The sequence below is a fragment of the Chenopodium album genome, chromosome 9 (genome assembly GCF_948465745.1).
Source record: "Chenopodium album chromosome 9, dcCheAlbu1.1, whole genome shotgun sequence".
Lineage (NCBI taxonomy): Eukaryota > Viridiplantae > Streptophyta > Magnoliopsida > Caryophyllales > Amaranthaceae > Chenopodium > Chenopodium album.
In genome coordinates, this window is record NC_137842.1 from 30,913,059 (window position 1) to 30,937,037 (window position 23,979).

The following is a 23,979-nucleotide window of genomic DNA, read 5'->3' on the forward strand; positions in this document are numbered from 1 at the left end:
AACTATGCCACCACAGAAAAGGAGTTTCTTGCTGTTATATATGCTTTAGAGAAATTTAGATCATATCTAGTTGGTTCTAAAGTTATTGTTTTTACTGATCATGCAGCATTAAAATATTTGATAGCCAAGGCGGAATCAAAGCCAAGGCTACTCCGTTGGGTTCTCTTGCTCCAAGATTTCAACATTGAAATAAAAGATAAAAAAGGAGCAGAGAACGTAGTGGCAGACCACTTGTCACGTATCAGGTATGATGAGGGTAAGGATTCTTTACCTATAGATGATTCTTTCCCTGACGATAACCTGTATGCAGTTGTAGAGCATCACCCTTGGTACGCCGATTTTGCTAATTATATAGTGGGTGGTACTCTACCTCCTGACTTGTCCTACCAACAGAAGAAGAAATTCCTCTATGATGTTAAACATTATTTTTGGGATGACCCTTTTTTGTTTCGTGAGTGTGCAGATGGATTATTTCGCAGGTGTGTTCCCGAATGGGAGGTTCACGGCGTCCTTACCAGTTGTCATACTTCACCCTATGGTGGACATCATGGCCCCACTAAAACGGTGGCCAAGATTAATGAGTCAGGCTTCTTTTGGCCTACTATGTTTAAAGACGCTAACACTTTTGTGCAGGCTTGTGATTCTTGCCAGAGGACTGGCAACATTTCGCGGAGGCATGAGATGCCCCAAACTGGCATCCTAGAAGTTGAAATATTCGATGTTTGGGGTATCGATTATATGGGGCCGTTCCCATCTTCCAATGGGAATTGTTACATACTTGTAGCCGTCGATTATGTGTCCAAGTGGGTTGAAGCCATAGCTTCACCAACGAATGATTCCAAGGTAGTCATTAAGCTCTTCAAGAAGATCATATTTCCCAGGTTTGGTGTTCCACGAGCTATTATTAGTGATGGGGGTACCCACTTCCATGAAAGACAATTGGATAACCTCCTCAAGAAGTATGGCGTACATCACAGAACAGGGCTTAGTTACCACCCTCAAACTAGTGGTCAAGTTGAGGTCTCTAATAGGGAAATCAAGGCGATTCTAGAAAAGGTAGTAGCCAAGTCAAGAAAAGATTGGAGCATGAAGCTTGATGACACACTTTGGGCATACCGGACTGCATTTAAAACACCGATCGGTACTTCACCTTATAGATTGGTTTATGGTAAGGCATGTCATCTTCCCGTCGAATTGGAGTACAAAGCTTTTTGGGTGATCAAAGAGCTTAATATGGATTCTAAGGCCGCGGGTAAGAAGAGACTCCTTCAACTCAACGAGTTGGAGGAGTTTAGATTGTCGGCATATGATAGTGCGCGGATCTACAAGGAGAAGACCAAGAAGTGGCATGACAAGAGGATCCTACCAAGAGAGTTTGCACCGGGCGATAAGGTTCTTCTCTTTAATTCTAGATTGAAGATTTTCCCAGGAAAGTTGAAGTCTAGGTGGTCCGGTCCCTTCACTGTCACAAAGGTAAACAAATTTGGTTCGGTAGAGTTGGTGAATGACAAAGGTGAAGAATTCAAGGTGAATGGCCAAAGGTTGAAAGTGTATCATGAAGGTGCTACCATCAGAGATGTGGAGGAGACTCTCCTAACTCCACTCTCAACATGAGTTCCAAGGTGGTGAGAAGGTCGTGCGGGACCTAGATAAACCAGCGCTTTGCGGGAGGCAACCCGTATTTAATGCTTTATTTTATTATTTTATTTATTTATTTATTTTTTTTTTAGAGAGGCGAGGAGAGTGATATTTCACCGGTTTTAAGTGTTTTTGTACAGGTATGAATTTCACAGAGTATAAAGACTTAGAGAAATTTTGAAGAAGAAACAGAATCGGAGGAAACAGGCACTCTCGGGCCCGATCGGGCGACCTTCGCCCGATCGGGCGCGCAAGTGAGCCAGAATTCAGGGCCAATTTCGCCCGATCGGGCGAAATTGCCCGATCGGGCGCGTAAGTGAGCTAAGAATCGAAGCAAATTTCGCCCGATCGGGCGAAACAGCCCGATCGGGCGCGCAAGCTAAGTGGATTCCAGGGTTATATTCGCCCGATCGAGCGAAGCTTGCCCGATCGGGCAAAATTTTTGAAAATCGAGTAAAAGATAAAGAAATGTCGGGCGAAGCTCGCCCGATCGGGCGAGAAAACAGGGCGAAAAATCGTTCGCGTTCGCGCCCGATCGGGCGGAGATCGCCCGATCGGGCGCGCAACTTGAATTTTGGAGAATCACACCTACGCCCGATCGGGCGAGGCTCGCCCGATCGGGCGCGCCATCAGGACGACCCCCCTTTATTTTCTTTTCTCTTCTTTCTTCCCTCATTTCCTCCTTATTTCTTCTTCTTCATTCACTTTCTCTCTCTAAAACCTCCATTTTCAAACCTTAAACTTTCACTTCAATCTAAGATCTTCTCTAATTCCTCCATCCAAAATCAAAAAAAATTTACATATTTCATCTTCCCTCACCTTTCTCTACACTCCATCCTAATTTTCCCCAATTTTTTTTCTCAATTTTTCTCAAACCCTAAGAGAGAGAAACCTCAAATTTTCTACTATTTTCAACGACAATGGCCTCCAAGCGTTCAAGAAATCAAAGGGGTGAGAGCTCTAGTGCGGCACAACCAGCAATCAACCCGGACCTTCAAATTCCGGGATGGGAGGAAGTTGTAATCGTTTCGGAGGAGCAACGGGTTCGGATGATCAACCTCATCGATCGTCAGGTAATTTCTACCCGTTTCATACATCATCCTACTTTAGCTAGGCTAGGTCTTGACAAATATGTGGAAAAATTGTTTAAGGGCATAGGCATGGGTGGTTTTTTTCAAATGTTTCACGATACTTATGATTATTTAACATTGGAATTTATATCAAGTTTTAATGTTATCAAAATGAATGCACTTATCACTCACTTCCAATTTCGATTGTTGAACAATAATGTGAGATTAACTTTAAAGGAATTTGGTAAATTGTTTGACTTGAAATCGGACAAGCCTATTGAACCTTCTCAAGACCACACCGCCGTGGTCTACAAGAGGTTAACAGGGGAGGATTTGGTGAACCTCCAACATGCCAAAGGGACGTGGATTCAACACCCCGTCCCCAAACTTTGGCAAAGATTTGCCGGCCTCACTATTTTTGGGAGGCATGAACCGGCAAATGTTCGGAGGGATGAATTGGAATTGTTGGCTTCCTATATAATCCCTAATGCTGAAAAATTAAATTTACCCCATAGGATAGCCAACCATTTTCAAAGGGCGGCCAATGCGGCCGAAGCTAGTAGGTCTAGAGCGCCTATTTACTTTGGGGGGTTAGTGACCCATATAGCTAGGAAGCATTTAGGTTGGAACCCCGATGGCCATAGAAAAGTTGTGGGGTCGAACCTAATGGACCTACCTTATTTTGGGAGTTTGAATTGGGTACAACCGGTGGGGAATGATACTTGGTGGATTGTCCACCGACAATCGGGTAGGAGAGACCAAGCGTTTACCTTACCCAACCCCGCCTTGACCAAATTTGAGAGGGGGAAGCCCTCTTATACCTTCGAGTTAGATGGTCAAGGTGCGGTTCAACCACCTCACCCCTCACCACAACCTCACCAATCCCCCATTCACCATTCACCTCACTACACACCACCCCCACCTTTCACCTACGGCATGCCTACAATGCCAACTTCCTCGGTCGATTACAATGTCGACCCAAATGCCCCATATGACTTTTCGGCTTTTAGGAGCCAACTAGACCGTATTGAGACGGGGCAAGGAAGGGTAGAGGGCATGATGCAAAACCTAGACTCTAGGTTAAGCACCCTTGATGGGAGGGTTGGTCTTATTGAGAGGAACCTAGGGAGGGGCCTTTACCCCATGTATGATGATTATGCCCGTCAGGGGGCTATTCCTCCCGATTCCCTTACTCCCGATTGGTTCCAATACCCCCAAGGAGGGTATTCTAACCCCGGTGCTTATGGTACTTATGTGGACTACTCTTCGGTCCACGGATATGGGGGTATGGGTGGGAATGTAGACCCTAACTACTATGCCGGTGGTTCGGGGTATGGTGGTGGTGGCTCTAGCCATGGAGGGGCCGGCTCTAGCCACGGTGGAGGGTACTCTAGGATGGATGAGGATGAGGAGTAGGCTACTCTCCCAAGTCAATGAGGGCATTGCTTGATTTGGCTTGGGGGGGTGTTCTTTATCTCCCTTTGAAATTCTCTTCCTTCTCTCCCTTTATCTGCTTTCTAGTATAGTTTTTTATTGCTTATGAAAAATACAAAAAAAAAAAAAAAAAAAAAAAAAAAAAAAATTGAAAAAAAAAAAATCAAAAATACGTTCCAATGAATTGTAAATCATGCTTCCCTGTGCCCCATACTTGAGAAAATTGTTTTGATTCTTGGTATTTGATGATGAACATTGTGGATTTCTTGGTCATGATTTGAAGTCTAATTGTTTGGATTCCTTAACTTGCGTCAATTTTGTCCAACTACTTGTGAATATAGTGCCTGACTAGTTGATTTGGTTAGGAAGTGTGTGATAGTTCCATAATTCCTGGTATGTCAATGAATTTGAGTATTGATTTGCAACTATGAGTAGTGTTTCATGACTTTATAATATGCACATGAGGAGGACGAAGGCGTTCATTCCTTAGGTAGCCTTCAGAATATTTAGATACATTTGTTCCCTTCTTGTCACCCATGTTGTTGCTTGTGCCCTTTTATTGTTCATAGCCGCATTGCAAGCCTAATTTTCCCCATTGGTTACTAGTCCCAAGCTTGGCTTGGGGGAGCTATTAGTGAGTGAGGTGAGGGAGTTTGTGGTGTGCACTTTATTTGCACAATTTGGGTGGGCTTTGAGAAGTAATTTGTTCTTGATCATATTTTTTGTTTTTATGAATTTGAAAGTTGTATATATTTGAAAAATAAAAGTGTGATGGAAAAAAAAGAAGTTCAAGGAAAAAAATGAGAAATATGAAAGAAAAGAAAGTGAACTTCTAAAAAAAAAAAAAAAAAAAAAAAAAAAAAAAAAAAAGAGGAGAAAAAGTGTTTGATGTTCAAATGTTCTAAGTGAAGGTTGATTCAAAGAAAAGAAAAAAAAAAGTTGAGTTTCAATGTAAATATTTCAAGTTATGAGTTCAAAGTTTGTCATTCACTCTTGTTCTACACTATCATGTTTTTATGAGTGAATTTGTGAGTGTTGGGATTGTTTTATTGTTTGGATTATATTTGGTTGTTGTTGGAGTTGGTTATGTTGGAGATGTGTATGATCATTACTTTTGATCATGGTTTTATTAGGATTTGACTCCCTTAATGCATAGCTTTTCTCTCACATAATCCCAAATTTATCCTACCTTTACCCTAGCCTTACATTACAAGCTTAAAAGACCTTCCGACCATGTGCATAGAAGTTATGTGAATGTGAAAGTGTTGTTTTTCAATGCAAGTTATGACTTGACATATTTCGAGTCGACTAGTAGGATGAGCGTTCAATGTTTTTATACACACGAGAGTGTGAGTTGGGAGGGCATTGTTCACATTAAAGGGGTTGGGTGGAGAGCGATCGAGTACATTCTTTACTCGCCACATAAATGAGAGTCGAGTGTGTGAGCACTAGTCTTGAATTCTATATGCTCTTGTGGTTTGCTCTACTTGACAATTGTTGGGGAGGAAGAGTGATTAGATGAATAAGATTGATTGACGTTGAAGCATGTTTGTTTAATTTTACCTTGAATTGTTGGCTTTTGATTTGTTGATTGGGGTGAAGTATGTTTTATATGTTCATTGATGAGCTCTTTGCTTAGGGACAAGCAAAGGTTTGGCTTGGGGGAGTTTGATATGTCTATTTTATATAGTATTTTACCCCCGTCCCTCGGTCATAATTAGTAGTGTTTTTGGCCTTTTGGGGCCACTTTTATTACTAATATGTGTTTTCTAGTGTTTTCGTAGTTTTGGTTAAGTTTTGCAAGGAATTACACCTTTGGAGTATTTTCCCGGGATTTTTATGAAGCGACTACGAGCATTGGAGGAACACGACCACTTTTGGAGCCCAAGGCTGGCTAGAGCCATCGAGCCGGTGATTAAGGGCTCGGTTATTTGGATCACGAGGCAATTGGACCATGTATTCGAGACCCGAGAGGAAGTATGGATTGGGCCGAGAAATCTAGCCCAATCGAAGTCCAAGCCTTGAAGATGAAGACCGGGCCCGATCGGGTGAGCGTGAGCTCGATCGGGCGCGGCACTTTAGACTGGGCATAGAAAAAAAGGCGGGCCCGATCGGGCGCGTGTTTTTCCTAGTGTCTGATTTAGTTTAGTTAATTCTTGTTTTAGGGGAAGTATATATACGTTTTGTACGGATTATTTACGGACCTTCTTTCTCTTAGACTTTCTCTCTCTACTTAGTATTTTTCTCTCTCTTAAATTCTCTCTAACTCTTGTACTTAATTCCTTCATTAATTCCAGATTTGTTTGGTACAATTTCTTCCCTTTCTAATTTCAGCTATTTTAATTGTTTTCTTGTTTATGTTTTTAATTGTTTATTTGATTGGATTAGTTATGATGATTAGTGAGTAGTTTAATTCTAGGGTTTAAGGGGATCCATAATTAATATGAAGGGATAGCTTGTTATTATTGATTGTTGATATTGCATGATAATTTCCTATTGAATTGTTTTAATTCTTTGCAATTAGAATATGAATCGAGCAGATGTAATTTGGTTGTGAATGTTTAGCAATATTGAATTGATGAATCGAGCAGATGTTGATTTAATATTAAAGGTTATTTTTAATAGGAACTTAGGTCTAATAAATTGCGAGAGCCTGTTAGATCTATGTTGGTTAATAAATTGCGAGAGCCTGTTAATCATATTATCTATGCATTGTTAATTATTAATTACTTCGTTTTATCCCGGAATATTAATTATTGGTGAACCTGTGACCCTAGGTTTCCTTTTTATTGATTCTTTTCTCCCTAAACTCATTCTTCGTAGTATAGAATTCACATTCAAAATATTGGTTACTTAGGTAATTTAGATTATATTAATTAATTAGAATTAAAAAGACCTGTTTCCCTGTGGAGTTCGACCCTACTTCCCTATCTACCTTAGTTAGTGATTTAGGTAATTACTTTTGATTAGGGGATACGACTTTACCCTGTCAATCCTATACACCCCCCCCCCCCATTGTCATATGCTTCATGTTGATGCCTCCTTTGTCAAAGTTGGTGAACCAACAGCTGTTGCAGGGATTATCAGGAATCATGATGGTACATGGTGCATTGGGTTCTATCAACGAGTATATGCGAAGTCTCCCCTTATGGCAGAACTGATGGCAATAAGGGAGGGCTTGAAGTTGTTACGGCAGGAAAACTTATATCACACCATCATTTATTCTGATTGTTCTAATGTTGTTGAAATGCTGCATGATCATGACTTTGTTCTTAATATGTATAGCAATGTGGTAAATGCTTGTAGGGAGCTATGGAGGCCGGAGATGGAGGTGCAAATTAAATTTGTAGGACGACAATGGAACAAGCTTGCTGACAGGATTGCCAAGACCTCAAGATGTTTAGATGATGTAATGAATGTAACTAGGACGTTTCCCGATCCCCCTGGTTATTGTATGGACCTCTATTTAGAGGATTGTAATAGACTTTGTAATGTTGGTTGATGTTATTTAAATGCTTCTTTTCACCAAAAAAAAAAAAAAAAAAGTCGAGTAAAGGTAAAATACAGTCCCTAAATTTTTGTATTTGTGCACTTTTAGTTCCTGTCAACTTTTTTGTGCACTTTTGGTCCCTCAACCACCACTTTTGGTATTTCTAACCAAATAGTTTAGGGACCTAACCTAGTCAGCATAGTTTAGGGACCATGACTCATTTTTTTTTGTTATTCTTTTTTTTTCTTCAATAATTTTATTTAAAAATAATCATCCCAAAAAATCACAACGGAATTCCTCCCCAACTCAACTCATCAATGGCTTCTTCTTACGAATTATGATCCCTTCAAACAGTAAGCTTCTCATCTCCCTTCAAACAGTAAGCTACTTAATTTCTGATTTTGTTCCTCTTATTTCTTCTAGTTTTTGTTAATTTTTCTGGGTTTTTGTTCATCTTAATTTTGGTTTATTTATTGATTTTGATTTCTGGGTGCAGTTTGAGGCATAAACCTATTATTAGGGATCGACTCCGCCGCAACCACCTCCGTCTTATCCACCGTTGGCGCCACCTCTGGACCCACTTCACTCACCTCTCTTTCCCACCACCATTAATCTCATACTTTCCCAGATTTCTTCCCCCAAAATTCATATTACGACCGTTTTCCCCAAATTTTGTCAAATTTAGACAACTTCTCCAAAATTCCAGTTATTTTGTCCAAAAAAAAATCGGGCTTTTCCCAAACGTTTTGACATTTTCATCCCCAAAAATCCAACTACATTACTCCCAAAAATTCAACATTGGCTGCTTTAAAAAAAAAAATCGTCTTTGGTGTTGCTACCGTAGAGCAACGAAATTCAGAAAAGTGAAATTTTTTTAAAGCTTTAATCATCTATGTTTCTTGATATTTAATCTGATTTTTTGTTGTAAAAAAATTAATTTTGGAAGAGAAAAGAAGAAGAAATTAGGGTTTAAAGAGGGGAAGGAAAAAACCCAGATCTGAATATTGAGGGGAGAGAGAAAGATAATGGAGTAGCTTGGTCTCTAAACTAATAAAAATGAAAGTTTTTTAATAAATTGTGACAAAAAAAAAAAAAGAAAAACAAAAAAAAATGAGTCATAGTCCCTAAACTATGCTGACTAGGCTAGGTCCCTAAACTATTTGGTCAGAAACACCAAGAGTAGGGGTGAAAGTTCGGTTTGCGGTTTGGATTATAGCCAAAACCGAACCCAATCCGAATTAATTCGGTTTCAGAAATCTCAATCCGAATCCAAACCGAATTATGATTCGATCCAATCCAATCCAAACCGAATTAATTCGGTTTTTCAAATTAGAATCCAATCCAAACCGAAATTTGTTCCCTTCTTTTGCAACATTTAAACCCAAAACTCGAACTTCACCTAGAAAATTCCTACAATCATTTCATGTTAACTACATTTTTTGTGAGAGAGTAAGATATTGATAAAGGAGAATTAAGAATTAGTTTTTTTTTTTTTTTTTTTTTTTTTTTTTTTTTTTTTTTTAATTTTTTTTTTTTAAAGTTTATATATGAAAGGGGAAAGTGGTTGGATAATTTGAAAAAGAAAATGAGCTTAAATTATTGGGTTGAAATTCGGTTTTCGGTTTTTTTAAACCCCAAACCGAATCCAATCCGTAATCCATATTTTTTAATTTTTTCAATCCGATCCAATACGAATTAAAAAAAAATCCAAACCAAATTAGTAATTCGGTTTGGTTTTCGGTTCGGTTCGGTTTTAATCCGAATTACTTTCACCCCTATGGTTGAGGGACCAAAAGTGCACAAAAAAGTTGACTGAGACTAAAAGTGCACAATACAAAAGTTTAGGGACTGTATTTTACCTTTACTCGAATTAAGTCATTAAAGGGTCATGTGACCCTCACATGACATGGTCAACACCAGACAATAAAAATCAAATGTATTATTCAGGTGGGAGGTAGTCAATTACAATATTTTACACTTTATACGGTAGTTAATTACAACATTTTACAATATTTTAGACTTTATATTGTAGTTAATTACAACATTTTGTTTTTAGATAGTTTTTTGTAAAATTCAAAGTTTAAAAGGTAGTTTTTCACAAAATATTCTTAAAAAACAATACGGAGTAATATTTAGGAAACCAACTTGCCAAGTCTCAAGTAATGAACATTCATCATTTATTACTTTATAATACCACAAATTTTGCAATTGGCATATTAGATATTACAGTACTCACGAAGTCACGAGTTTAGTTATCACTGATCCTATGAAATTACTTTCTACCGTAGAGCTTATATGAACATAATGATCAGCAATTTCAGCACTTTACAATGACATGTCACATAAGCATGACATGAGTCCGTCTGTATTAGCACTGTCAAGACGGTTTGACAGTTCGGTTTCGGTTCGGTTTGAAATCGGTTCGGTATTTAATCGGGTCGGTTTGGATTCGGTTTAATTGTCTCACGGGTCGATTTTGGTTCGGTTTAAATAGTTATCGGTTCGATTCGGTTCCGGTTTATTCTTAAGCGGTTTTAATTCGTTTCGGGTTGTAAACAGTCCGGGTAGTAAACGGTTCGGTGCAGACGGGTTGCGGTTTGTTAACGGTGCGGTGTAAACGGTTTTTATCCCGCTTCAAACAGTTTCGGGTTGGAAACGGTTTCGGGTTAGAAACAGTTCGGTTCTTTTTTGGTTCAGTTTATAACTGGTTCGGTTCTTTTTCGATTCAGTTTTTAATAACTGGTTCGGTTCTTTTTCGGTTCAGTTTATAACTGGTTCGGTTCTTCGATTGTTTAACCACTTTAACGTTATTCATATCGGTTCCATTTCAAGTTTACTAAATTATATTTGAACCTGAATTAAAACATAGCCTAATAGTATATTCATGTCACTAGCACACTCCCATCTTTATTTCATTATTACTCACAGAATCAATGTAATCATATGCTTAATAGTCTCTGTGAATTAATTTTATTTATTACGCCTTCAGCCAAGCCTTGGTACTTAATATTACAAGCTTTTTGTTCATTTGGTTTCATCACCTCAAATGTATACATGACTAGAGGCAGTAGTGTTGCTAATAGTTTGAGGCAGGGCCTGAGCCTGCTTGTTTTGCTCTTGTTTGTGAACATTGATTATCCTTAAGACCTTAATGAATGATTTGCCTTGCTATTTTAAAAAATATTCTAAGATTTCTAATATTTAATCCATTTAATTATATCCCCGTCAAAAAAAAAATCCATTTAATTATATAAAAAAGTTTGTAAACGGTTCGATTTAGAAGCGGTTTGGTTCATAAACGGTTCGGTTTATAACGAGTTCGGTTTACAATCAGTTCGGTTTCTAAATGGTTCGGTGCAAACGGGTAGCAGTTTGCTAACGGTTCGGTGTAAGCGGTTTTTTTGCCAGTTTAAACGGTTTCGGGTTGGAACCGGTTTCGGGTTAGATACGGTTCGGTTCTTTTTCGGTTCGGTTTTCTTTCAGTTCAGTTTATATTCGGTTCGGTTTGTTAACGGGTTCGGTTCTTATACGGTTTAACATTATTCGGGTCGATTCGGTTTCAGGTTTACTAAAATACAGTCCGGGTTGATTTTCGGATTCAAAAAAATTGGTTTTTAATCGGTTCGGTTCTCATTTGGGTCGGTCGGTTTTGGGCAATTAAACGGTTTCGGTTTGAAATTTGACAGCACTAGTCTGTATACATTAGATACCCCAAATTTAATGACAAAATCAAGTTATATTGATTGACGGTCTGCGGCATGCAAATTGATCGTATACCAGCCATGCTCATTTTCATATATACAAGTATAAAATAGATACATTTGAGTTGTGGCAGTCAAGCAGGGAACATTCGTCTCAAAACAGTAGCAGGCACAAAATAACACAACACCAGAAGAAAAAATTTACTCTGCTCAGGGACCTATCAACCTGCATCATATGCCATCTGCCTCGTGCACTACTGGTGGTCACAACACTATATGTGTTTGGATAAGCAGAATGTGTATCTTGTGAGTTCCCAAGAATCCGAGCATCAATCATATTACTAAACATCTCAATCATAGGATTGTATGTAGTGGTTCCTGCAAGCTCGAATACAGGTGACTGGGAGTTGACATCCAGAGTGCTGTATGGATTTAGTTGGTGATGATGCGGGTGGAAACCATGGTAATGAAGTTGTTGGCCAGGATGTTGTAAACTACTGGAGGTAGTGGTGGTTATAAGTGCCTGAACCCCACATCTAGGACTGCTAGGCCTCTGCGGCACCAAGAAATCAAGCTTGGTGCCCTTACTATCAGTTGGATTCCTAGACTGTCCCCGGCCATAGAGCGGTATCAAGGTACTCTGTGAAACTTCAGCTTTGCAAATGGGACATTTGGGTTGTTGCTCAGAGCTTTCAAAGGAGCTTCTCTGGGAATGTATCCACCTGTAGATGCAAGGCCAGCAATATAGATGACCACAAAATGTTACAACTGGTTCTTGAACAAGGTCTAGGCAGATATTGCAGTCAAAACCATCAGATGAATTACTCTCTTTCCCAGCATCTACAATGGACGGTGAATTCCATTTGTTCATGTCTCCCCTGCTGCACCTACTTTGTGTCGCAGGCTGTTCACAGTACTGCTCCATGGACAATTTTTCCTCAATGAGCCTAAGAATAGCTAATCATGTCAGAATTATGTGCAATAGTTAACAACAATAGCGCTAGAAAAAGAATTAAAACTATAACCTTTGTAGCTGAAAACTGAAACTCAAACATTGTATGTAGAAGCAAATCTTTAACCATTACACATTATATGATTAATTAATGCAACTGATTGCCATAATGAAGGATTCTTTAAAATTTTAATCACATCAATGACAAAGTCAATCAAACTAGAAAAGACATATAATCTAACACAAACAAATTGCTAAGATAAGTTGAGGAAGCTAGAAAAGTTAAAGCACAAATGGGTCCACAATAAAGAATTTTGAAAAACATAATGGAAGCATGTGAGAATTGTCAAGCAGATCTTATCCAAAATAAGATATGATAACATTTTGGAAACAATCAATCATTTTTATTGTTTGGTAAGGCCATTACAAAAACTTTAAGCAACAGGGATAAACAAAGATAATACTTCATACTATTATATTATTAATAGGCGGCAAACAGTGAGGGGTTATTGTCAACTGTCAACATTTGGACAAATAGTAACACGCAAATTGATATTCCGACTTACTCAGATAATGGAACTTAGAAATTGCCATGTCAATTATTTCCTTTCTTTTTTAAATACTGTAATGAATTAAACAAGCTTAATAACTTAATGCATAGAAATCGTTTATTAAATTATTAGCAAAACCTCTTCAAAGACTGAACACAACCAGAGGAGACAAGCTTTCACTTGACAAAGAACCTGACTCTCGTCCTAATAAGTAAAATCTTACTTTAAATTTGGCAACTACAATGACTTTAATCACAACTTTTGTTTGTTCTGCTAACATTTTAGAATGAAAGACATATTTGAAACATTCTATTTCAAGCATGATTTCATTGTAATTTGGTACTCTTTTCTTAAAAAATAACAGAAATCTTTTTCTCCTACACCCCTAAAGAGAATGGTGGATGATGAACAAGGTGAAACAAGACAACAAAAAGCTTTCTGATGCAACCCAAAATGTTATAATACACAAAGCATATACAGGACACACGTTTGATGTAATCAGAGTCCCTCCTAGAGGCTCCAAACCTAACATTCTCCAACTTTTGATTTAGAAAGCCACCAATACGCAAAGCATGTACTCATAATTCTTAATTTTCCTTCTCCCCCCTCCTCTACGAGTGGTTGCTTTGTTGGCTTTATACGCTATTCTTTATGCTTGTTATTACTAATTTTAAACCTACACAAATTGGTTTTTTCCATCTAAAGTTATGAAAATATAAGTCCGATGAGACCCACTAAAGCACTAAATTCAATGAAGAGCAACAAAATTCAATTTACAACAAAAAAAGGTTCAAAAGGAAAAAGTTTATATAAGGATAATCAAGTTCGTATTACAACTAAAACCGTATTCCTAAGTTGAAAACAAGTGGTCATGGGTTCAAGAGAAGAAATTTTGGATGAAATGAAAGAAACCTATAATTACAACTACGACTAGAACTTAACTATTATTTTACCCCTATAAGTTATCTCTTGCTTAATGATATTAACACCCTTCATGATGTCAAAATGAGTTAATGACTCCTAGTTTGCCACATTTTAGATTACGCAATGACAAGAAGAAAGCAATGATCAAGCACTTGTAAATACGGAGTAGCTTTTGTATACCCGACAACTAATATCAAAGGAAATGTATTTCTCACTATAGTAGGGTTTATATCTTGAAGATCCCAACACCCACGCACACAACTTAATATAACATTACATCTTTGCGGGACCATAATCAATCAATGTGGGAGGTTAGTATGTCAAGAATGTAGTAGGGCAATTAACATCATGAAGCTGCCCACAGCTTCACACCCACCGCCCCACGAGAGATTGTTATATACACCCGGTGCACCATACACCAATGAGTATTTGTTCTCATTTTAATGATTGTTAGTATTTGTTCTCATTTTGAATTGGGTGTACGGTACACCCCCCGGGTATATAACAATTTCTACTGCCCCACCACAATGAAAAACAAGAAAACTCAGTTGCTAAATTAGAAATTCCTAGTTTATGTTTCCGCACACAAATTCGTCTTCCGAAATACGAAACACAACAGACCCGAACTCATCAGCAAAAACAAAACTATCCCTAGTTTATGTTCCCGCTCACAAATTCGTCTTCCAAAAGACGAAACACAACAAGATCCGAACTCATAAGCTAAAACAATAACTATAAGTATAATCAGTACAACATATTGAGTACAAACCAATACAAATTTGTGATTCAATCAACAAAATTGAAAAAAGAAAAAGCTAAATTAATCAAAAACACTTGAATCAATCAACCCACCAACAGTCGATAGCAAGGGAGACTACAACAACGGCAACAAAGTAAAAGGATTCGAATAAAATTGCAAAAAAAAAAAAAAAAAAAAAAAAATCATGCAGTTTTACAAGTTTTTTTTTTTTTTTTTTTTAAAATTTTTCAAGAGTAATTTTTGGCTTTATTCAATAAATTAAGCATCAAAGTTAAACTGTAGGAGACATACCAAATCATCGAAGAAAAGAATAACAATTTCCAAGGAAAAGTAAAGTAAAATGGAAAGCAGACGTTTTCTTCAACCGATTAAAAAAAAAACATGAAGCTTAAATTTTAAAAAATACTAATCGATTGCAAAATTAATTGAAAATTAGTAAAACCGGAAAAAATTATCAAAAACAAAGATGAAAAAAAAAATATCAGCAAAAGACAAATTACATAAAATAGGGGATATAATTAAAATGATTATACTTGGCCGTTACGATAGGTTATTCAAATTAAATCCGCTAAAAAAATTCATAAAAATCAAGAACAACCAACAAAACAGTGAACATCAAAGAGAAACATAAATTCATGAAATAGAAAGATCTAATTCAGATTAGAGAGAAGAACATACCAACTAAATGATTCAAAAGTGTGATAGTAGCTTATTTATTTCTTGATTCTTGGTTGATTATTGAATTTTAGGAAATGAATTATTGAATTGTACAAGAGAAGTAAAAGTAAGAGAGGTACAGGAGTAAGAGGGTAGAGAGAAATTGTGCGAATAGAGAGGAGAGGAGATACGGGGAAGGTTCTATTTATAAAGAATATAGATAAAGACATGGACTTACTCCTATTGAGGTGGGGTGAGGTGTAGTGGGGTGAGAAGAATTTTTGGATAAAACTGAAGAGTCGTCACTTGTCAGTTTTTTTGTGCAAAAACTTTAATCCTTTTCTTCGATTAATTAGCACAAATCCTTATTCTTATCCTTAACCATTATAAAAATGCAAAACTAAATACTGTAGCTTATGAATAGTAACTTATGGTGCTATTACATAGTTGCCCTTACAATTAATGAATTGTCCAAATTGCCCTTGCTTAATCAATTACATTATGCGTGATAGCTATAATTGAGAGTGGGCCCCGTGCTTCTACACCGACTTCCCTCTCTCAACAGCTCTCTGTTTTCATCTCAAAAGGAAAGGGTCAAAGCATTTATTTAGGGGAAACATGGAGAGAGAAACCTAGAGAGAGAAAACTTCAGCAACTCAAGACCACCGATCTTCCATGTCGACGATGGGGCTTCGATTCTTCTCGGCGTTCGAGGTTGTGGAAGATGAGTTTCCGATCGTCACATTAATCAGGTTCGATCTTGTTTCTCTCTCTTGATTTAGTTTCAAATTTTTGGGTTTGATTGTTTGATTGTCGTGGATTTTTGCATATATGTTCATGTTGTTTTCGATATGTTCAATGTGTATTCGAATTTTTTGGGTTGAATCTTTGTGGGTGTAATTGTGCGAAATTGCTTCATTTTTATTGGGGTTTATTTGATCGATTTATTTTCGATTTTTTGGCTTTATTTGTTTGATTGGTTTCCGATAATTTTGGGGTTTATTTGATCGATTTGCTTTCGATTTGTTGTCTTTATTTGTTCGATTGGTTTTCGATTATTTTGGGGTTTAGTTGATCGATTTGGTTTTGGTCTTTGGTTTTCGTATTTGGGTTGAATTTGAGTGAGTTATCGTTCTTTTGGGTTAAATTGTCTGTTTTGTAGATGAATTGTTGATCTCTAGGTACAATTCTCTTTCTCCTTTCTCTTCTGAGCTTTCTCCAACCCTCCATTGAAACTCCTGGACTTTCCTCTCCATTGAAAAAGCTTGAGAGATTATTTGATGATTCTCTGATCTCAGGGTTTGATTCTCTCTTCTTCCACTCTCGTGTTCTAATTGTTTAAATGTTTAACTCTTTGATTAAATTTTTCCTTTTATTTGAATGTTGACTGATTTAGCTTCCTTTCCTGCGAAAAATTTGGAGTATGTTGTGTGTTTTCCTAATAAAATGTGGGAAAGTTTTGCATTTTATTTGTTTTTAGTATAAATTTGTCAAGTAAACGCAGAAATTAAATAGATTTTTGTGGTTAATATTCAAATTGTGGTGATAAATTTGTGTTCTGTGTAACAAATTGTTTGGATTATGGCTTACACATGTAATTTTAATGATGCATTGGTTTGGGATGTGTAATCTACAATTGATATGAAATGGAGGAGCTGATTTGGTTTTAGTGTTTTCGGATGCTTAATTATAGGCTATATGATCTGAGTAATTGGTTTTGGTTTTAATGGATGATTGATTGGTACTTTTGTTAAGCAGAAATGGGTGAGGAGGCTACTAAAGTTGTTGTACCGGAGTCGGTTTTGAAAAAGCAGAAGAGGGAGGAAGCATGGGCTTTGGCCAAGGAGGATCAGGATGGTCAGAAGAAGAAGAGAGTTGAAATCAGGAAGCTGATCTTTAAGAGGGCTGAGCAGTACGCTAAGGAATACGCAAACCAGGTCTGAGTTTGTTTTTTTTGTGGCGTTTGTTCTTGGTGTAAGGTTATTTAATTAAGTTTCTTATTAGACTTGTTTATTGTTAATCAGGAGAGGGAATTGCTCTGTCTCAAAAGGGAGACTTGTTTATTGTATGCTTATTTGTTTGTTGTTTTTCATCTAATTTCTGTTGAATGGAACATTGGAACTGTACTAAATCCATTTGTGCCATCTGTGCTGAAGGAAACTTTAATTTAGGTGAAAAACAAGTCCTACCTCGGGTCTTGCTTTTGTCATTCTATTGGTCATTATATTGTATATACTAATTATTTGCCAGCCTCTTGTTGAGTGCTTGCAGTGACATCTCATTCAGGCATGGTGGAGAACTATGAGGAACATAGTGGTGATGTATATGATGATTGTTTGATCAAATTGGTTAGTTTTACATCTATATATACTTTAATCGTGTCAGCATAATTTTGTATCATATATTGAACTATTATATGCTTGTTTTGCTTCAGAGGGTCAATCCTAAAAGAAGACGGGATAAAGTTTATGTTGGTTGTGGAGCTGGCTTTAGTGGTGACAGGCCAATGGCAGCTTTTAAGTTGCTTCAAAGTGTGAACGAGCTTAACTATATTGTACTTGAGTGTCTTGCTGAGCGCACTCTAGCTGACCGGTAGAAGGAGATGATATATGGGGGAGATGGTTATGACCCACGCAGTATGTTTGCCATATTTTTTGGCTACTTGCCATTCGCTTTTATTAGATTTGTCAATCTGCTTTATAAGTCTTGGTTTTCTTTGACCTCCCTCTCTTATTTAAGAAGGGAGTAGAATGTGCAACCAAAATCAATTTTTTGTGTATGGATTAGTTTCTACTCCATTAATTCTGTCTTTTACATACATGCAGTTTCGGAGTGGATGCACTTGCTTTTACCTCTGGCTGTGGAAAGGGGAACATGCAGAATTACAAATATGGGTGCAAGTGAGAGCTTTATTTGTTTGGTTTGTGTAGTGTACTTGAGATCATGAATCTAAGTATTTTTCCATTCATTTTTTCTGATTCCTTCTATACAAAAGTGGATCCAATTGGTGCTAAGATAAAGGTGCTTGAAATTGCAAACAGCCTGGGGCTTAGTATAACAGTTGTTGTTGCACATGAAGTTGCCTTCAAAGATCTAGGTAATACTTGTTTGAATGTTAGGGATTTTATTTGTTTTTGTACTAAAGTAACTGGTGAAAGGTAAATTTGATATCGGTATAACTTACTAAGTCCCTTCTATTGTATTTTCTTTCTCTAAAATTCTGGGTAAGCATCCTCACATAATATGTCTTTTGTCATGGATGGTGTAAGAAACTGAAAGCCTTGCAGTATTATCTTAGAGTTGGTATTTTCATTTTAATTGGAAAAAAGTTGTCTCTTTGGTACATATTGGCTTATTCTATATTCCTTGTCATTGAAGGGTATTAGCACCTATCTAGGTGCGGCACCAATTGTCAGGTGTCTTGAGTTATAAAAGCCAAATGTCATCATTGTATGTACAGATATCAATATATCATGAGATTCTTAGTTTCCAACATTTCATCTATGCTTGGCGCATATATGTACTCTACATTATTAGAATATATACACGCCCAACATTTCAATAATTATTGTTTTGCATATTATTAAATGAATTAGTGTTATTACAATTTCTATTGTTAAAACCATGGTTGATGTAAGATCAACAATATTTACATAAAGAAATTAGAGGAATATTAAAAGGGGAGATTCTAGACAATGACGGAGGAAACCATCCTTATAGAAGGAAGATATACAAGAAATCATCTTTAATGTAATTGTGGAATATATAAATAAAACTTTTTAAATTTTGATAAGTCATAAATATTGTACAATTCTTCTACATATAGAGAAGAGGATTTGACATTTAAAAGCAGATGTTGACTAAAATTTGTAAAACTATCAAAGTATTTTGCAAGGATAATTTTTTTTAACTTAGATATTCTCAAATTTGCAAACCTTACATTTGTAAAATTTGGAGTATTTCCAATATTGGTGAACGTGGTTAGTATCTCTTCTATATACTAGAAATTTATTTTCAAATACTTGGAATAATTATTGTAGCTAGGAAATTGTTTAACTTAAATACTTTTTGGGGTTACATGACAGAGAGAGAGAGAGCTTAAAGCTATGAATCCACTAAAAAAGAGCAAGGAGAAGGAGAGTTTTGAGAAATAAAGAAAAGGGCTAGGAGAGATAAAGTAGAGTCAAGAGAGGAAAAGAGACTGGAGGGAGAGCGAGATATATAGATAGATAGAGAAGGCAATGTCGAGAGGAAATGTTAGCTAATTTGTAGCACTAATTTGTATCACATTCCATAGTTATTTCCCCATAAAAACTTTATCACTAATCCTAACTTGTTAATACTACAAATTCATGTGTATCATTGCTATTATACAACTCAAACACACCACGAATATCACAATAGCCGAACACAATTACGAATATCACAATAACCGAACACAACCACGAATTTCACTTATCTTACCGTTGGGGGAGCACGCGCATCGCGCGTGCTCCAACGACTAGTTCTTTAAAAGGGTGGTGTAAGTTAATCTAATATCATAACATCTCAATTCTCATCTAATCTAATTACTAATATATTAAGCCGGTGTTGTAACCAGGTCACGAGACAATGATATTTACCATTTTTTTTCCCGTTATTTCGTCATGTATAGCGCTACATAGGCGACAAATAAATATAATTGTGACACAAATGTGATAAGTAAGAGAATTTTGGATAAATTTGGTAAGATAAAGGAAATTTTGTCTATAACTTCCCTAAAGATAGCGTCTTTGGGAATAACTATCCACTACATTTATCACAAATTTTTGTATGTGGCTGGCCACATGGCCAGCCAAAAATTCTATTATTTTTATTTTTTTTAAATACCACACGTCTTCTCACTCCTCTTTTCTTAACATGTTCTTCAAGTCAAACTACACCATACATCACCAACAACATATCTATACTCCACCTATTTTCTCAGCTTCTTCTTCAAGCCACACCACACTTTACCAACAACCATATCTTTATTCTACCCATTTTCTCTCTCCTCTTTTCCAAATTGCTGCAATTAAAGCCTGAAATTGGGTGTCAAATTACTGTGAAAACTCGCGATTAATTAACCTTAAGATCATCAACAACATTTGAAGTAGTGAAATTGATGAGAACCGGAGAAATGTGAGCTTGTTTTCTTCGTGAAATCTTAGATCGAACATTCTTCGTAAAAAATTTAGCAACAAAAACAATAATAGTAATATGATTAGATTGTAGAATATTTGTAGGGTGCAACATGTTTGGTCAGGGGTTACTTGTAGGGTGTTACTGGTTTGGTCAGGGGTTACTTGTATGGTATTACTATTTTTGGTCAGGGGTTACTTGTATGGTGTTACTGGTTTGGTATAGGGCCTACAAGTAACCCTTGAATAAGTAACTCATACAAGTAACCCCTAAAACAACTCATATATGTAACCCTTGAATAAGTAACTCATACAAGTAACCCTTGAATAAGTAACTCTTGAATTAACCCACACAAGTAACCCCTAAATAAGTAATCCATACAAGTAACCTCTAAAAAAAAATACAAGTAACCCCTGAAACATACAAGTAACCCTTGAATAAATAATCCATACTGACAAGTAACATCTGAAAAAAAAAATGCAAGTAACCCATGAAAAATACAAGTAACCTCAGAATAAGTAATCCAAACAAGTAACCCTTGAAAAACCTGAAAAAAATACAACTGTAGGGAATAAATTTCAAGCGTTAACCCCTAGCTTGAACCCCACTGTGATCATACACTAAAGTACGGTGGCGTCCAAAAGGGAAGAAGATAGAGCAAAAGAGTCGCCAACAAGTTTTAGGAACTTGTAAACCGTTCACGAGGTGAAGGTTACACCCCTTAACGATCCAAGAGATCGTCAACTCCATAAGGTCTTGAACCAAATAAGGGTTCGGGGATGAAGGTACAAATCCAACCTAAAAGAGATTGAACCTGCCCTAATAATAGGCCTCTACTTTATTCTGATCGTATTCATGTGCGCTTTCTGATTAACATGCAATCATTAGGATTAACCCTAAACATGTTTATCTATGTTGGTTGAATTTAATGCACAAATAAACTATTGTTGGCGATCACTTGAAATTATAATCACATTAACCCTAAACAAGATTATTAATCATCTTATTAAGCGTGATTACAAGTACCAATTCCCTTTTAAACATGCATAAAAGGTGTGATCAAGCAATAACAAATAAATATATAATCAAGTAACATAATAAATAATAAAAAATAATAATTATAATCATCACAAATAAAATAATCATCATCAAAATAATAATAATATTCATGATCATCATAAATCATAACAATTATAATCATAATCATATTCATGTTAATATTAAAGCATAATAAAAATAGCAAGATCCTAGGCATGATACTAACAAGATTAATAACAAATCCTAACATGTCACAAAGCAATAAAAATCAAATCTTTAACCCTAACATGATACTAACAATCATAAATATTAGGAAGAAAATAGGAAGCATCGCAGGAATCATATTAAATATTAAAATTACCCTAGACATGATACTAGGAATATCATAATAACAATATAAACATGATTTCTATATCATAATATCAATCAATCAATTAAAGTACTTACTTTGATGCCTCGTACCTCTTTCTAATAACAAAATACACACGTTAGTAACTTCAAGGAAAATAATAAACAAAACAATTAAATTAAATAATTGAAAGAGATATTAGAGAGAGAATAATCAAGAAAATCTTGATGAGAGTTGGTGAATGATTAAGAGAGAATTAGAGAATTAATGATTGCGAATGAAAACTGATTGTAGGTGAGAATTCGTCAATGAAAACGGAGTTTTTTAATACGATATTTATAGAGAAAATCAGCCGAAAAGATAAAATAAACAAAACAGAGTCTGACGCACAAAAAACAGAGTTGGCGCAAACCCTGGCTAACTGGCGCCAGGCACCAACACTAGCGCCAGGCGCCAGGCCTGGTTCTAGGCGCCAAAGCCAGGGGTCAGGCGCCAAGCCTGATTTTAACGCGTTTTCGAAAATCAGATAAGTTTGCCGTACTGGAGGATAAAATCATATAATTTTCTCAAAAATGCTATTTTATTTTAATTAAAACTCTGAAATGTCAAAAAGTCAATTTATCAATGCTAATTGAATTAGGAATGAAAAAGAACCTTCTAGAAGATTCTAGAAGACTAAAACCATTCCTAATTGCATTAGGAATGATAAATCATATTAGGCCCTCCCCAAGATCATTGGGCCGTATATAAAGCTCAAACCGGACCCAGTTTAGTAAATTGGCCATAACTTCCTCAATATTCATCGGAATTGGGCTTATAAAATATCGTTGGAAAGGTCTTTGCAAGCCCCATCCAACTACACTACTATTGGACCCATATCATGGACCAACCAAACTGGATTGGCTGTTTTCTTAAAATAAGTTTTCAAAAACAGAGAGAAGAGAAAAACAATTAAAACTATCCGCAACACTAGACTTTCCACACTTTCGCTTCATTCGATTATGATTCGACGTGAAAGGTACTCATCACTGGGTTTGGTTTTGGGGAGACACAAATGGGTGTCTACAGTAACCCCTGAAAAATACAAGTAACCCTTGAATAAATAATCCATACTTACAAGTAACCTCTGAAAAAAATACAAGTAACCCCTGAAAAATACAAGTAACCTCGGAATAAGTAATCCATACAAGTAACCCCTAAAAAAAAAATACAAGTAACCCTGAAAAAAAAAAATACAAGTAACCCCTGAAAAATACAAGTAACCCTGAAAAAACCAGTAACCCCGTTATGTGCGTGAATAGTAACCCCGTTATGCACGTCTGGGTCTGTTATTTTTGCTGACTTGGCAGCAGGCCACACGGTGTGGCCTGCTGCACCAAAAAAGGTCTGTATTTTTTATTTGTTTAGAACTATCCGAAAGTTACAAAATGTTTAGGTAGCACTACCAGTAACGTTTTCCGTCCAATTAAGATGTTACTAGGTCCTACTTTTTCACTTTTCCACCTAGTTAACCCCCAACTATCTTCTCTCCTCCCTAATTAATTTTCTACCATTCTAAACATCACTAACTAGTAATTAAACATCCTACAAATCTATAATATTATTAAAACTCAAAGAGACAACATGGTATTGCCATGTGTCCTCCCAGTCTCAAGATGATTTGGCGCCAGATGAATCCTACATGTCATCCTACGTGCCTACACATATTGTATTAAAGTAAAACCCTTCATATGCATAGCCTCCTTAATTATAGTTATTTATTTTACGGGAATTATAGTTATTATTTTATTCTACTTGAAAAACTCTATATATGTGTAACATCCCTATTTAATTTTCATATTATAGGGAATATTTCAAGTCATTCCACACTTGAGCCCCATTGTGATCGTACACTTAAGCATGGTGGCGTCCAAAGGGAAGGAAGCTAGAGTAAAAGAGCCGCCAACAAGTTTTTGGAACTTGTAAACCGTTCATAGGGTGAAGGTTACACCCCTTAACGATCCAGGAGATCGTCAACTCCAATAGGTCTGGAACCATGACGGGAAGTTCGGGGATGAGGGTACAAATCCAACCTAAAAGAGATTGAATTTGCCCTAAAAATAGGCCTATACTGTATTCTTCTCGTATTCATGTGCACTTTCTGACTAACATACAATCAATAGGGTACCCTAAACCTGTTTAATCTATGTTGGTTGGATATTAATGCACAAATAAATCTATTATTGGCGATCATTTGAATTATAATCATATTAACC

At 36.5% G+C, this 23,979-nt stretch overlaps 3 protein-coding genes across 5 annotated transcripts; 2 read left to right on the top strand and 1 right to left on the bottom strand.

The window, feature by feature from the left end:
- The first annotated feature begins 7,164 nt into the window (after window positions 1-7,164).
- Window positions 7,165-7,644, top strand: LOC145557584 (uncharacterized). Its single transcript, XM_081618755.1, has one exon. It carries the CDS (start codon window positions 7,165-7,167, stop codon window positions 7,642-7,644), a length of 480 nt encoding a protein of 159 aa, XP_081474881.1.
- Window positions 7,645-11,397: 3,753 nt separating this feature from the next.
- Window positions 11,398-15,369, bottom strand: LOC145558502 (E3 ubiquitin-protein ligase RMA1H1-like). Its single transcript, XM_081619771.1, has 2 exons — window positions 15,199-15,369; window positions 11,398-12,280 (listed from the first exon to the last, which is right to left on the bottom strand). Exon 2 carries the CDS (start codon window positions 12,256-12,258, stop codon window positions 11,488-11,490), a length of 771 nt encoding a protein of 256 aa, XP_081475897.1. The 5' UTR covers window positions 12,259-12,280; window positions 15,199-15,369; the 3' UTR covers window positions 11,398-11,487.
- Window positions 15,370-15,747: 378 nt separating this feature from the next.
- Window positions 15,748-18,433, top strand: LOC145558503 (uncharacterized). 3 transcript variants are annotated; one of them, XM_081619773.1, is made up of 6 exons: window positions 15,748-15,929; window positions 16,936-17,114; window positions 17,202-17,348; window positions 17,449-17,525; window positions 17,612-17,813; window positions 18,003-18,433. In XM_081619773.1, exons 3-5 carry the CDS (start codon window positions 17,285-17,287, stop codon window positions 17,771-17,773), a joined length of 303 nt encoding a protein of 100 aa, XP_081475899.1. In that variant the 5' UTR covers window positions 15,748-15,929; window positions 16,936-17,114; window positions 17,202-17,284; the 3' UTR covers window positions 17,774-17,813; window positions 18,003-18,433. The 3 variants fall into 3 exon arrangements, 2 of the variants coding, with proteins under 2 accessions (XP_081475899.1, XP_081475898.1); XM_081619772.1 differs by having other exon boundaries at window positions 16,936-17,348; XR_014092506.1 differs by lacking the exon at window positions 17,202-17,348 and having other exon boundaries at window positions 15,753-15,929.
- The last annotated feature ends 5,546 nt before the right edge of the window (window positions 18,434-23,979 follow it).